Raw genomic sequence first — 15,838 nt, forward strand, 5'->3', positions numbered from 1 at the left:
GAGCGGCGGGCGCGGCGGGGCGGAGCGGCCTGAAGAGCGGCGGGCGGGCGGGCGGGCGGCCGGGGACCCGGCCCGGGACCGGCGGCGCGTGGCGGCCGAGGCCCAGGTAAGTGCCACCGACCGCGGGTGGGGGACTCGATCTCGAAGCTCACATTGGCGGGCTGCCTTGTAAGGGGACGGAGGGGTAACGGGGGGGCGCGAAGGCAGGGATCGAGGGGGCGGGAAGGAGCCTGGGGGTCGTGGAGGGTTGCTTGAGACGGCGTGCAAGCGAGACGGAGAAAGTTGATGGGATGGGCCTGGTGAGGGAGTTTGTGGGTGGATGGGGGGGTAGGTCTTGTGGCTTTGAGCAGCTTCTCTGAAGAGGACGTGGCTTAAGTGGTAATTGGGGGGTCGCAGGAAACGGGGCTGGGAGGGCGAGAGGCAAGGAGGCGGGGCTGAGAGGCCCAGGCTAGGGGAGAGGGTCAAAACCGGTGGGGGGGTGGTACAGCCAGGGTGCAATCGAGGGCAGGGGTGCAAGACAGCCTGGGGGCGTCTGCCCACGGTTTAGGGGGTGGAGGAATGGTGCCTGAGGCAGGGCGGCGCCTGGGACTCAGTGGGTGTTCATCAGTGAGAGGGTTCTGAACCCACTGGTATGGTGGCCCGCCGAATTAGGAGAAATGGGGGGTAAAAGGGATAGAAGCCGTGGCAAGAACTGAGGGCCCCTTCAGGGAGGGCCTGGGGAAGAGGCGAGGGAAGGAAGGAACTATAGTGGCCCCATTCAGACGCTGGGGTGCAGCCCGTGGAGATTCGAGGGGCCCCTCTTGATTCATCTTCCCGGTTTCATCCCCAACCGCTGGGTGACCCTGGGCGAGTCCCAGCACCCTGTGGGTTGGTATTCCGGGATTCCGAAATGGAAAAGCACACCACTCTCCTAAGACTGGGCTGGCTGGAGCCGGGGGTGCCAGGTAGCAACGAGCAGCCTGCGGGCTCTCTGTGGGACCGGAACTGGGATTCAGAGGGGAGGGAATGCGTGTGCATGCACCCTTGTGTGCTAGGCTGTCACCACCTCCTCAGAGTTGCATCCTTGGACTTAAATGGGTAAAACGACATACAGGAAACCTTTCCCCCGGCGGCTGTGAGCTCAGCCCGAGAGGCAGCCCTTGTGCCTGCTTTCTCTCCTTGGTGCCCTGTAGGTCAGGGGTCTCTAAGGGAAAGCCTCTCCGGAACTCATTGCCTGAGGTGGGAGCCGGTGGGGACATTGGGCCTTACAATTGGAGGATCCTAGCTCCTACCTTGCTGAGGTGTGTTCTGGTCTTGGAGTCTCCAAATTCAAGGCATCCAGGAGCAGTGAGAGGTGACATGGGCAGCTGGAAAGTTGTTTCACTGTGTGATGGGTCCGGCTCTGGTGAGGGCCTTGCACTGGACTATTTCATCAGCATTCATTTCTCTTCTTTCCCTGCTGTGGGATCTTTGTCTGGGATCTGCCAGAAAGCTAGAGAGCTTGGGTTTATAGCTCATGCAGGAAGTGAATCTGGACCACTTGAATTTAAAGAGGGCCACAGAGAGGTAACCATACCCTTCCCTTCTAGAATGTTCTGGCCCTTATGGAAGGTGGCTCCAGGACGCCCAGTCAGAGCCCGCAAGTCATGCCTCCTGCAGACAGTGAGCTTGGGCTTGCCCTGGCCAGGACAGCCCCTGATAAACAGGACCAGGATTTTCTGGTTGCATGGTCCTGGCTGTTTTCTCCTCCCTGCACCAGGAGCATGGCCAGGTGGACTCTCATGGAGGGTCCTTTGTTGAGGTTTCTGACCTCTGTCGAGTCTGTTTGTCTGTTTCTTCACCTGTAAAATGGATGGGTTAGCCTCAATCAGCATTTCTCAACTTTGAAATCCAACCCCTCTTGATAATCTTGGCACCTCCAGCACACAACCCCCTTGGATTTTATGCAGCCCGCAACTGGTGAACCCCTCCCTGTTGCAGTGATCCCAGTTTGGTTCAACTTTCCATTCTACAGTTTACATCCAAAAATGATCTTTTTTTACTGCTGTTTCATGTTCCAAATGGAAAGTTACGGTGCCACATGTGCTTTGCACATCGTACCTGTTCCCAAAGCTCCGGCTGCATCCTGTGGTGGGATATCCCTGGGTGAGATTCTCCCTCAGGTCCTGGCCTATGACTTGGAGAAGCAGGTGGAAATGGGAATCTCCCCTTTCTGTTTGGCTGTAGGATTCATTTTCTGTCCCCATCGGGGGCATGTTAACTTGCCCCTTCCCTCTCCTACTCTCCTGGAAGTCCTGTGTCTGGGGTGGACTCAGCGTTCCCTTAAGCCAGGACTGATCGTGCTGGGGGCTGGTTCCAGAGGACAGAGATAAGCCCTTGTGCCCTGGAGGGGAGACATTCTAGTGCCCCCCACCATGGGAATAATAGAATGAAGGATGACCACTGCCAGCTTTGGGACTTGTGAGTTCCTGCAGTTTTCCTCAGAAGAGGTGGCTGGGCCCAAGCCAAGCCTTGAAGGATATGGAGATGTGCAGCCACGCCGGGAAGAGGGATTTGTACCAGCAGATCCCGCGCGGCTCTGTCCTTTATTGAGCACCTTTTCTGTTAGACACTTTTATACCCAACTCTTTCATTCTGCCAACCAGCAGCAAGGAGGTCGTGGCTTCTGTTTTCCCCAATATGGAAACTGAGGCTCAGGGAAGTGATGACCTCAGAGATGACTCCCTGGGTGCTCTAGAAACTCGAAGGATCGTTAGTCACCTCAAATGGGTGAAGACCACATCTTGAAAGCAGAGTCACTCCACTGCAGCACCATTGACATTTGGTACTGGATCATTCTTCGCGGGGGGCGTTGGAAGGTCCTGTGTATATAGGATGTCGAGCAGCGTCCCGGCCTCCATCCCCCCAGATTCCAATAGTACCCACCCCCCAAGTCACAACCAAAACTGTCTTCAGTCCTGGTTTTGTGTCTCCTGGGGGCAGAGTTGCCCCCAGCAAGAACCTCCACTCTGTAGTATAAAGTCTGGCTCCTGCCCCTGGCCCACCATTGCCTCAGTGGGTCAACTTGGTGTAAGTTGAGCTCCTCGTGAGCTGCTGCCAAGAGCAGGCATGGGGAAAAAAGGCCAGCAGTTGAATTCTGCCATCCGGTCAGCTCTTAATCTGGAGTCCTGATAAAAAGGAGGCACCACTGCAAATAGACCGGGGGGTGGGGGGTGTTGGACAGTGCGTCCCGAGAACGGACAGCAGAGGAGAAACAGGAGGTGAGTGGGGGCGATTTGTACTCGCTCGGACAGCCATGCCATTGTCTTTCTCTTCTTTGTCTTACCACTGACCTGAATTTCTGCAGGAACCGTCCTTGTCTTGGCACAAATTGTTGCTTTTCTTCTGAGATTAAAGGTATTCAATTCTCTTCTCAAGAGCTACTTTGGAGGTGGCCCCGGATCAACATGGCTCTTGAAGCCACATTATCTTCCCCCATTTGTCCTCTTGGCTCCAGATGCCAGTCCATCCTCAGGAAAAAAAAAAAAATTTAGACAGATTGTCTAACTTTGGTGCCTCGTGCATGCTTCTCGGCTTGCTGCATGACTGTGACATTGCTGTTTTAATTCCATGGGAGGACACTGACATTCTGGGGCCTTCCAACCCCTTGTAGGCGCTGTCCCTCCTCCCCCGCTCCTCACCCACCAGCCCTTTGTGCATCCCCAAGTCCCCAACCAACTGTGCCAGGCAGCCCCTGCTCGGCCTCCCCGCAGAGCAAGACAGGCCCCTCTCTCTGCCCTCATCCTGGACGGCGAGAGTTGCAGAACAAAGGGCTCTGTCTGAGCACTGCCGGCCGCTGCAGAGCCCCGTCACTTCACCTCTCCACTTTTCCTTTTGGCCCAGAAAGGGCCTCAGAGATTAAGCATGTCTCAGAAATGCAGCGATGAGTTTGGGTTCTACTCATTTCCTCGTCAAGACTTTTCTGAGCCGGATCCCGATGATAAATAAAGTAGTGATTCAAGTGTTGGGCCTGTGGGTTAGTCGGAGTGATGAATAAGCTGTCCTGGTCTGACTCATTCGTTTATATCCCAGCTCTGCCCTGCTTCATGATGCTGTGTGTGCGAGGGGGAACCCAGTCACGGGCATTTCAGTTCTGTCCCTGCTGTGTGCGCGAGTGTCCCGGGGCTGCTGTAACCAAGTACCCCAAACCCGGCGGCTTAGGTAGCAGAAATTGATTGTCTCACAGATATGGAGGCCAGAAGTCCAAGATGAGGGTGTCAGCAGGGTTACTTTCTCCTGAGGCCTCTCTCTTTGGCTTGTGGGCGACCATCTTCTTCCTGTGTCTCCACACTGCCTTCCCTCTCCAGGTCCAGGTCTCCTCTTGTAAGGGCACCAGACCTGTTGGCTCAGGGCCCACCCTCATAACCTTTTAACTGAATTACCTCTTTAAAGGCTCTGTCTCTAAATACAGTCCCATTCTGAGGTCCTGGCGGTTAGGACTTCAACATAATGAGCAGAACGGTGGGCATACACAATTTGGCCAATCCTATTGGGTAAAGGGCGAATATTTTATTTTTTATTTAGTAAAGGGAGTTTGGACAGTCATACCAATAGAGTGAGTTCATGTGTTTTATCTCATTTAGGTAAACATTTTAGAGGAGGTGGACAGGTCGGCCACATTAACTTGGGAAGCTCCCTGTTGGGGAATTTTCCAGATCTTGCACATGTCCTTACCCTGGGAGTGACTGCAGACAGTCAAGGACCTGGCTCAGGAAGGAGCAGATCCCGTGGGACTCTACAAGGGGCATGTTTAAAGCCAGGCGTGAGAGGCTGTGTACGCGTGCACTTGTGTCCCTACCACGGGGCCGGCTAAGATTTATAATTGGGGCAGACGGGGGTCCCTGTTCTCAGTATTGCCAAGCCTACGGCCAACCTTCAAGGACATCTTGACCATGTGCCTCTGCCACGACGTGTGGATAGGCTGGGAAGAGAGATGATTGGTGGCCGGGACCAAAGGTATTGACAGGGCAACCATGGCCCGCCTCAGTGACTGGAGATGTCATTGGGTCTGAAAGTGAAACCAGGTCCTTGTGGCAGACACTGAGCAGGGGTTGCGCTTCGTGGCCAGGAGCAGGAGGCCTTGCCCACATGAAGGCCACGAGGCTCGGGGCCACGGGTGGATGGGAGGGGGTGACTCTGGGGCAGAGAGGACCCCACACTGCTGGGGTGGGGCAGGCAGCAAAGGCAGGTTCCACAGGAATGGGAAACAAGGATGGATACAGGGGTCTTGTTAGGACGACAGCACAATGGCTAAAGGGTTCAGAGTCTCTTTGAGATGGTGGCAATGTTCTAAAACTAGAGTCCAAGGATGGGTTATTGGAATGGGTCCACTGGAATGGGGGCTCTTGGTGGGAGGCAACCAGTGCTTTGTAGTAATAGCTCATCTGCTCAAGAGCTGAGAAACTGCCAGTATTTATCGAACAGCTACTTAGTTCCAAGTTCCAGGCATGAGACTAATTGCTCCATGGTTGCCCAAATCCCACATTGCAACCAGTGAGGCAGGACCCGCTCCCCGAGCAAGGTGTCCCGGAGACCTGTGACAGGGGTTCCACTGGGACGTGTCTTGGGTGTGGGGGGTTTCCGTGGACCAGCGCGGCTGACCCACAATCGAGCAACTGGGCTGGCACAGAAGCACCACCCTCCCCCAGCCCTACCCAGAGTCCTCAAGGATCCAGACTGCCTTTAAAAGCAGAGTGAGTGTTCCTTGTTCTCCAGGGACTACGGAGCCACTGTCTAAAGCAGGGCTTTTGTGTGGTGTCACTGTAGCTCTATCCGCAGGAGGTTCTCAAGGTGGCTTTCCATCTGGGTGTGACAATAGGTAGACTGTGTGATTTGGAGAGGGGGATCCCAAAGGGGTCTCCCCTGCCCATCCAGACCCTCTTCCCCAGTGGCCTTCTGTGTCTTTACGAGCCCATCAGCCACCCAGGAAGGACCCAAAGCCTGGCCCCTGTAGGTCCCTGATCTGCCCTCCCCCTGTAACCAGAACCCACCTGTGTCCCACGGGCCCAACCCAAGTCACTGTCAGTCCCCCCTGCACACACCCAGTGAGACTCCCCTCCCCACCCCCAGAGCCCACCTGTCACACACAGGCTAGCCGACCCCTGCCTGGTGTCACTCAAGCACTCAAGTCCTGGTGCTCCCTTCCCCCAATGAGCCAAGGCTCCCCTCAGACATGCATGAAAATTTAAACGCCATCCCACATTCACCAGACCCTACTGGATGGGATCTGACCTCCCTGACCTCAGCCCCTCCCCCTCCAGCCTCCCTCTGCCGGCCACACTGGTCCCCTTGTTCTGAGGCTGCCCCTGCCCTTGGCGCTCACCACCCGCGCCTGGGCTTCCATCACCAAGCGTGGGCTGTCCGCCCCTTCTCACTTGTCCAGGCCTCAGCAACTGTCCACTCTGAGCGCTTCTCTGCCTCCTGTTTTAAAATGACGGCCCTGCCCTGATCTGTTTCTGTCCCCACTGAAGCACCGTTGACATGGGGCTGGGTCGTTCTCTGCAGTGGGGGCCACGTTGTGCACTGGAGGGTATTGATCAGCGTCCCTGGCCTCCACCCACCGGATGCCAGTAGCACCTCCCCTCTAGTGGTGATGACCAAAAATGTCTCCAGCCATCTCCTTGTGTCCCCTGGGGTGGGACAAAATTGCCCCTAGTGTGACTCATCTTTGTTGGAAATGCCTCTTGGGTCATAGGTTGGTTGGTTGTCAAGTTCTCTTTGGAGGCCAGACACCTCCAAATTCTCACTCTCTCCTGTGCCCGGCACTGGCTTGGCTGAGGGTGGGCATTGGAGAAACATTTGCTGGACAAATGTTGAAGGCTGTAGCCACAGACGCCAGGGGAAAGGATGGGTCTTGAGGGGCAGGAACCTGCTGGAGAAGGTGGCCTGGCCGCTGCCCCAGTGCCTGCCTGGGGGAGGGGCTTTCTCCAGGGCTCAGACCAGTTGGGCCAGATTGGAAGGCCTGGGGGGACGTCTTAGGAAAGAAAGGGACGCATTCAGGCAACGGTCCTGAGAGGGTGTCTATGCTTGGAGCATCCAATACCCTGTGTACTAGGCACCTGGACTCGTGTTGGAGGCTGCTGTAAGCTGATACTCCAAGCTGTGGGCTAGAACAATAGAAATTCATTCTCTCACAGTTCTGGAGGCCAGAAATCCAAAATCAAGGCATGAGCAGGGCCCTAGCTCCCTCTAAAGTCTCCAGGGGGGACCCTTCCTCGCATCTTCCAATTTTGGGGGCTCCAGGCGTTCTATGGCTTGCGGCCATATCACCCTAATCCAAACCCTAAGTTGTCCTCCAGCTCTGAGCGACCTTAAGCAAGAAACATACTTCTTTTGTAGCTGTTCCTTAGCACGTGCATCTTGCAGATAACTTCACATGATCATTTCTTCCTAAAAAGCCCAGTGGTCATGCACATGGGAACATGGAAACACGCTGTGTTCTAAGTGGTGCCTCCTGCATGATTCTATAGTCATGCCAGCCTCCTCCTTTTAGCTTGAGAATGATTTCATCCGATAAACATGTGGCTGCAAATTACGGCCTTATATAAACGAAGCGGCTACACTACGCTTTCTGGAGGCCCCATCTGCCTTATTTTCCAGTAAAATCCCAATCGCTCGCCAAACCAATAGGCAGAACCTTGCTTTTTCGTGCACGAGGCCTCGGCCAGGCCTCGAGAGTGGTTCCTCCACATTTGTCCACTCACTCACCCCTGGGGCCGAATTTGTGGTTGCCTTCCCCTCCTCCCCGCACCTTCTTTCTCGTGAAAAAAAGGCCCTGAATTGAGTTTCATGTCATCTCCGACTGCAGAAAGTATACCAGGGTGGCATTTGCAAAGCCTTCATTTTTCACAGTTCAGGTTTTTCAGTGGGAATTCTTTTTATTGTGGTAAAATGCACATGGGATTTATCACTAGTAACATTTAGTGCATTCTCAGTGTACAACCAGCACTTCTATCTAGTTCCAAGACATTTCCATCACCCCAAAAAGAAACGCCATCCCCATGGGCAGTCAGTCACTCCCCATCGCCCTCCCCCGTTCCCTGGCAACCACCAATCTGCTTTCTGTCTCTAAGAATTTGCCTGTTTTGGACATTTCATGTAAGTGGAATCATACACTACGTGGTCCTCTGTGTCTGGCCTCTTTCACGCAGCATGCTTTCAAGGTTCACCCATATTGCGGCGCGTGTCCGTGCTTCATTGTTTTCCGTGGCTGAGTAATACTCCACTGTGTGGGTGGACCACGTTTCGTGTATCCTTCATCCTCTGACGGGCATTTCACTTCCACCTTTTGGTTCTCTCAGCGGGAATTTTATAGCCTGCCAGCTTGACTTCCATTTGGTAAGAGGGCATAGTTCTCCCCGGAGTCCTGGGGAAGACAGATCCCATCAGTGCGGGGGGGCGGTGTTTTGCTTCTGTTCCCATTGTGTGCACTTCCATGAACATTACTTGAAGGGCAGAATGGGCATTTGGTAAAACGGTTTGGATGGAGGACGGACACACAGGTTTTTCAGGACCTGCTGTCCCTGACACATGGCTGCCTCCTGCGGTGGCCACTTGGCTGAGCTGTGTTTCCCCACTCACCCCAGGACCTGCTGCCCCTGGTTCCCCAGCCCCAGACCTGCTTCCTTTCATTCTAGACACAGCCGGGGGATTCTCGAGACATAGGTTTCACATCCACTTGGGACAAGGACCTTCAGCCACAGCGTGACTAACTTGCAGGTCTCAGGCTCCGTTAAGACTCAATGAGGAAGGTGTGCTTAGAAGCCAGAGAAAACGGCTGAGCCCCACCAAGGGAGGTGTCGTCGTTTAAGAACGATGCATTATCAATGAATTAACAATTATCGGTGAATTATCACAGCTTTGGAACCATGATCGTCAACATCATGGCAGCCCAGAGGCCGACTCGCACGTGCCAAATAATTTCATCTACAATATTTAACAAACAAATATGGCTTCCTAGTCAGGGGACAGAAGGATTGTTTAATAAAAGGCATTCATACAATTGCTTCACTCTTTGGAGAGGAGCACCTGGATCCCCAGTTCACCTCCCACACTTGAGTGGGTTGACTAGTGTCCCCCAAATTCATGTACACCTAGAACCTCAGAATGTGACCTTGATTGGAAATAAGGTCTTTGCAATGTAGTTATGTAAAGGGTCTCAAGACAAACTCATTCTGAATCCAGTAATGGGAGTCTTTATAGGAAGAGGCAAGGACACAGACAGAGAAGGGCACCATGTGACAATAGAGAGATGAGAGGGAAGCATTTATAAGCCAAGGAAGGCCAAGGCTTGCCAGCAGCTACCAGAAACCGGGAGAGAAGCCTGGGACGAATTCCTCCCTCAAAGCCTTCCGAAGGAGCCAGCCCTGCTGACACCGTGATTTTGGACTTTTCCAGGACTGTGAGACAAATTTCTGTTGTTTTAAGCCATCTGGTTTGTAGTACTTTATTGCAGTGGCCCTAGGGAATACATACACTCTCCAAAATAATTTTCAGATGGATAAAGGCTTAATGTAAAGAATAAATCTGGGAAGGGAAGATGTGGCCCCATGTTGGTCAGATCTCAGAGAGGAATGGACTGGGCAATATATATCATAAAAGAAATGACCCATAGATCCGACTGCCTGGAAATTGTAAGATTTGTCTCAAAAAACACCATATGCAAAAGCAAATTGATACGAATTAGTTTCATCAAACATGGCAAAGAGTCAATAGCCTTCCTATACAAAGAGCTCCTTCAAAACAATAAGTTAAAAAATAGTTTAAAAATCGTTGGGCTTCAATGGGAACACATGGGCAACAGACATGAACAACTTACAGAAGTAGAAAGACAGCTGCTCGATAGACATAATTATCAAAAAAAATCCAACCTGACTAGTCAAAGAAACGTTAAGTGACAAGACACTCTTTTGTGCCCAGTGAAGCGTCTGATTAGCCGAGTGTAGTAGGTAAAATGGTGCCACCTATGGAATATGGAATGAGGGGACACTGGGCCTAAGAGGGTGCGCCCTGAGATTTTGTACTGGGAGCAGAGCTGCCTGGGATCCGGTAGCGGGGTTTGAGGGGCATTTCATCCCGAGGACAAGAAGGAGGCAGCAGGGTGGGGCCGACCCCCATCTGCGACACGGATGTGAGAAGGGGAGGGCAGGGTCTGGGGGTAGGTGGGTGGGTGGCCAGCCCACTGGGGACGCAGCCCAGCGGGGGAACTGGATACCCTCCTGTGGGTCCGGCTCTGGGCAGCTTCTCCCTGGTTGGACTAGAGAGGCCCTGCAAGGTCTAGCCTATTAACCTGGACTTGGGCGTGGGGAGTGGCCACAGTATGCCAGTCACCAGTGTGGGGACCGAGGGGTGGTCGTGCTGTATTGGGCCTGCTGACCAGGGGCTCTGAGGGCTGGCCCTGGGGGGGCCCCAAGGGGCTTTGTACTGGGACACCCACATCTAGACCAATGGGAGGCCCTCCTGACTGGCTGGTGAGAAGAAAGAGCAGTTCTGGGACATGGTGACAGCAGACAGGATGTGGTCAGTGGGAGGGGCAGGGAACGAGCCTTTTGGGCGTTCAAGGCAGAGGGGGGCTGGAGGTGGGGCAGGTGTCTTTGGGCATGAACACAGCCCCTGAGGGGGTGCCATACAGTGGGTGCCCCAGGAACAGAGCCTGGGGGTCTGGGCAGGAGGGGTCCCTGCCCAGGGATAGGTCCAGGTGACGCCACTGTCCCCAGGGCTACAGAGCAAGTGAGCAGTACCGAGACAGGCTGTTGGCAGCAGGTGTGACTAGCAGGAGCTTGGTGGCATCTTTTGGGGGAAGGGGATAGTGGTTTACATGGCATGGTGGAGGAATGGTGGACCAAGGGCCAAGTGGGAGTGAGCGGGGCTGGCTCCAGGCTACGTGGAAGCGAGGAGGTGACCGGGCTCTATGCAGGGCTGGAGAAGGATTGATTAGTGTCTCTGGTGTTAAGGCACATGAGCTGTTCCACAGAAGGGTCCTCCCTGGCAAACAACCAGGGAAGGGAGTAAAGGCGTTTGCTCTGGAGAGAGTGTGTGGGTCCCTGGGGAGAAGGGCCAGGTGAGGCCAGGCTGGGCAGGGAGGCTCGCACAGCCAGGTCCAGCAGAGGAATTTCCCAGGAATCAGACGTGGTGGGCCTGAGTGTGTTCCAACAGCTGGAGGGTCAGGTGCTGCAGTGAAGTCAGGTGGACAAGCTGCAGGATCTCCTCCCAGGGGCCCCAGCTGGGTTTGGCCCCGCCCCTCCTGTCTGGCCCTCCTCCTCCCTGCGGTGTTGGCCTTCAGCAGCGTCCTTGAGCAAGTCTTATCTACTTCCTCCTCATCTGGGATGGAGTGTGCATCAGCTGGTCCTGTAATTGGCCCTCCCCTCCTCCCCCACGTCTCTGAGCCCAGGGTCTCCTGCTTCCCCCGCCAAGGGGTCGAGAGCTGCAAATGTCCCCTACACCCCTCTGCTCACAGTGGGGTTCTGAGAGCTCCTGATGGTCAGCTTTCCCTGGAGAACGTGAGGTGGTTCAGAGTGCAACTGGCTGCAAGGCTCTCAACCTGTCCAGGCTTCGGCTGGACCCTCATCAGGGCCGGTGGCAGAGGCCACAGGAGCAGGGTGACTGGGCTCTAGTGGCCTCTTGCTTAGGTCAGTGTCTGGGGAGAGAAAGCAGGCACATCCATGTGACCTCTGCCGCCTGTGTCTAGGCAGCTTGGGCGTGAGCCAGTTCAAAGCCCCAGCCTGTGCGCTGGATCACGCCTCCGGAAATTGTGGGACACATCAGCCATGTCTCCATACGACTGCAAGTCACGGCGGCCAGCTCTGCCTGAAGCGTAGCTCTGCATGTGTGCGTACGTGTGTTCATGCGAAGGTGCTGTGCATACATGTGTGCCTGAGTTGGTGCACATGAGCACACATGTGTTCTCTTTGTGCATGCATGAGTGTGGGTGTATCCATAGGGAACCATGCATGTGTCCTTTATGTGCTTGCATGTGGTACACACGTGCATGTTCATGTGCTTTTCATGCATGTGCCTGTGAGCAGGCAGGTGTGTTCTGTGTGTGCACAGGAGCGTGGGTGTGTTTGTATGAAACTGCACACGCGTGTCCTTGTTTGCATGTGTGCTTGCGTGTGTACACGGGTGTGGGTGTGTTCATATGAGAGTGTGTTCTTGCCCATGTGTCTGTGTGCTTTATACACTTTCACATTGGTTTGCACGTCAGTTTCTCTCTCTGGGCTTTGAGCCAAGGTCTAGTTCATCTTTGTATCCTCAGCCATGCTTGGGTGGCACACAGTGAGCCCGCACATGACCCACACACATTTAAGCCTCTTACTCCAAGACACAAAATTGGCTGTTGCCAACATCGGCTGCATTTTCTCTTTTTCCCACATCTTCAGAAGCAAATGCATTTTTTAAAACCAAACTTTTTCTGTTGGAGTCATTTTAGATTTACGGAAAAGTTGCAAAAGCAGTGTAGAGAGTTCCCTATACTCCTCACCCACCTTCCCTTATCGTGACCATCTTATATTTAACACATTTGTACCATTAAGAAATTGACGTAGCTGCGCTGCTATTAACCAACCTCCTGACGTTATCCAGATGTCACCAGTTCTACTCACGTCCTCTCCCTTGTTAAGGACCCCATCCAGGGGCCCCCATTGCATTTAGTCATCACGTCTCCCCTGGTCTGGGATGGCTCCTTGGTCTTTCTTTGTATTTCATGATCTTGGCAGTCTTGGAAGGACTGGCCGGGCATCTATCTGATGTTCTTATCCACAGAAGCCTGGCCTAGTGGGTTCGAGAAGCAAATGCACTCTGAGCAGTTCTCTTGATCGAGTTTTGAGAAGCTCTCCCGGACTTCATCCTACTCATTGGGGTTTTGGGGACATTGTTGTTTCGGCGTCCCTGGATTTCAGGGCAGGTCTATTCTTGTTTAGCCCCTCACACCTCTTACTGCCCCTGGTGTATTGTGGGAACATAACCGAGGCATGTGAGGCTGTCTTCATCTGCTTCGGGAGCTGCCAGGGGAGGTTTTATGTGTCCTAGGAGAGGCGAGGAAGGATGTGGGCCGGGCAAGGCGTAGGTGAGACATGTGACTATTGGACTTGTGGGGTGAGAGGCTGACCCTGGGTGTGGAAGAATCGGGGCTGGGACTGGGCAAACTCCATGGGAAAGGTTTGCCCTTGGGGGGTGGAGTCTGGTGCCTGTGACTCTGCAAGAGCCACAATCCTTGGGTCAGAGGTCGTGTTTAAGGACAGGCGGAAGCTCTTCCCACCCTTTGGCTTTTCGGAAGAGCCCTGTTGGGGCAGGGGATTCAGCTTCAGGTCTGAGGCTGTCTGTCCTAGGTGGGCCTCAGAAACCCGTACCACCCCCCCCTGCTACTCTGATCATGCCACCCCTTCCCTTCCAGCTCCAGGACGTGCGCCCCAAGCCCGGGAGGCATGCTGAGGCTAGGCGGCTGGCAGGATGAGTGTGAACGAGGTGGGCAGCTCTGGCTGCCGGAGGCAAGCGGCCTACCACCTGCACATCTATCCGCAGCTGGCCACCAGCGAGAGCCAGGCCTCGTGCCGTGTGACGGCCACCAAGGACAGCACCACGTCCGACGTCATCCAGGATGCCATCGCCAGCCTGCAGCTGGACGGCACCAAGCGCTATGTGCTGGTGGAGGTCAAGGAGACAGGTGGGGAGGAGTGGGTGCTGGACGCCAACGACTCGCCCGTGCACCGTGTGCTGCTATGGCCACGCCGGGCGCAGGACGAGCACCCGCAGGAGGATGGTTACTACTTTCTGCTGCAGGAGCGTGACGCAGATGGGGCCATCAAGTACGTGCACATGCAGCTGGTGGCCCAGGCCACGGCCACCCGGCGCCTGGTGGAGCGTGGCCTCCTGCCCCGGCAGCAGGCGGACTTTGACGACCTGTGCAACCTCCCAGAGCTGACCGAGGCCAACCTCCTGAAGAACCTCAAGCACCGCTTCCTGCAGCAGAAGATCTACACATATGCAGGGAGCATCCTCGTGGCCGTCAATCCCTTCAAGTTCCTCCCCATCTATAACCCCAAGTACGTGAAGCTGTACGAGAACCAGCAGCTGGGCAAGCTGGAGCCGCACGTGTTCGCGCTGGCCGACGTGGCCTACTACGCCATGCTCCGGAAACGCGTCAACCAGTGCATCGTGATCTCGGGCGAGAGCGGCTCGGGCAAGACACAGACCACCAACTTCCTGATCCACTGTCTCACTGCCCTGAGCCAGAAGGGCTATGCCAGCGGCGTCGAGAGGACCATCCTGGGTGCCGGCCCCGTGCTGGAGGTGAGCAGCGCTGTTGGCAGGAGGGGCCCTCTGCCTTCACACGTGGGTTTTATTATCACCTCCGCCATGGAGAAGATAGTTTGTCACACTCACAGTTCCCTTGAGATAGAAGGCTCAGCACGTGGCACAGGGCCACAGTGGGAGGCACCGGGAACGCAGGGAGACCGTGGGCAAGAGTCCCCGTTGTCGTTTGCACGGGAAGAAATGGATGAGGCAGGGTGAGCAGGTTTCAGACCGGTGGGTTCGAATCATTTCAGGGCTCTGGGGCGTCGGGTACCTTGTTGTCTGGAACCTGGTCCTGAGGTATCGGCAGGTGGACAGTGTCCTACGTGTGGGAGTTTGTTAGAGGAGGTGGTGGCGGTGTGGGTTCTGACTGGGCTGGTTTGCAGACGGAAGGTGCTCTCACAGGCAGGTCCTTTGCCCTCTTTAGGAATTCGCTGATCCTGGGAGGGGCAGTCCCTCCAGGGTCCGCCGGGCCTGAGACGTCAAAGCATCAGAATATAGAAAACAAAAAGCCCTGATGAATAGACTGTTGATTAATAGACTCTTGATATACTGTAGGTTCCAGAAAGGAAAGGATGGCGTGTCCAAACTGAGCAGTTTGTGACAGGGCACTGCTGGTGGGGCTGCAGTGTGAAAGGAAGCCCGCAAAGCATAGTGCAGACCTAGGGCCTGGGGGACATGGAGGCAAGGGGAAGGGGCCACCTGGCAGCGCCGTAGAATCAGTCGGGGAGGAAACACCCTCTGCCCTCTGTCCAGCATCCCTGTTGGCCAAACCCTGTGGAAGCCATTGATGTGTCGCTGTGGGTGAGCCTCTGGATGCAAGAGCAGCGGAAGTGACCCGAGTGTCCCTCACTCTCGGTGTCTTAAGACAAGACGCATCCACGTCTCAGAACATAGCATAACTGTTGTCACCTGGTGAGGGCTGAGGCAATGTGTGGGCCCAGAGGTCTGCGCCTTGGGTTTGGCGTCCAGGGCTCCGTTTTCTTTCTTTTTTGAATAAGATTTTACAATAATTAAATAGTAATACATAAGTACTTTTAATAGTCGTAAGTAGTTAATTTTATCAACTATAACAATAGAAAGTATTATATGTCTTAGAGCAGTTTTAGGTTTATAGAAATATTGAGCTGATAGTGAGAGACTTCCCATAGCCCCCTGACCGGTGCATACTTTCCCCCATCGTTACTGTGTTACATTTGTTGGAATTGATGAGCCAAGGTTGACACATTATTATTAACTAAAGTCTACTGTTTACATTTGGGTTCACTCTGTGTTGTACATTCTGTGGGTTTGGACAAATGTCCAGTGGTACATAGGCACTGTTGCAGTATCATACAGAGCAGTTCCCTTGCCCCCCAAAACCCCCTGTGCTCCACCTATTCATCACCCCCCACCTCCTAACTCCTGGCAATTACTGATCTTTCCACTGTCTCCACATATCAGAGCCTTTTCAGACTGATTTCTTGCACTCAGCGATATCATGTAAGATTCCTCCATGTCTTTTTGTGGCTTGAGACCTCATTTGCTGAGT

General features: G+C 54.3%; 1 protein-coding gene across 8 annotated transcripts in view; it reads left to right on the forward strand.

Annotated features, from left to right (window-relative positions):
* Positions 1-44: 44 nt before the first annotated feature.
* The window catches only part of MYO9B (myosin IXB), a 78,825-nt gene continuing 63,031 nt past the window's right edge, over positions 45-15,838 (forward strand). For all 8 annotated transcript variants that reach the window (XM_033133758.1, XM_033133760.1, XM_033133756.1 and 5 more), the window contains exons 1-2: positions 45-106; positions 13,409-14,304. In XM_033133758.1, the coding sequence (XP_032989649.1) occupies positions 13,465-14,304 (840 nt within the window). In that variant the 5' untranslated portion in view covers positions 45-106; positions 13,409-13,464. The remainder of the gene's footprint in view (positions 107-13,408; positions 14,305-15,838) is intronic.

The sequence above is a fragment of the Rhinolophus ferrumequinum genome, chromosome 18 (assembly GCF_004115265.2).
Source record: "Rhinolophus ferrumequinum isolate MPI-CBG mRhiFer1 chromosome 18, mRhiFer1_v1.p, whole genome shotgun sequence".
Classification (NCBI taxonomy): domain Eukaryota; kingdom Metazoa; phylum Chordata; class Mammalia; order Chiroptera; family Rhinolophidae; genus Rhinolophus; species Rhinolophus ferrumequinum.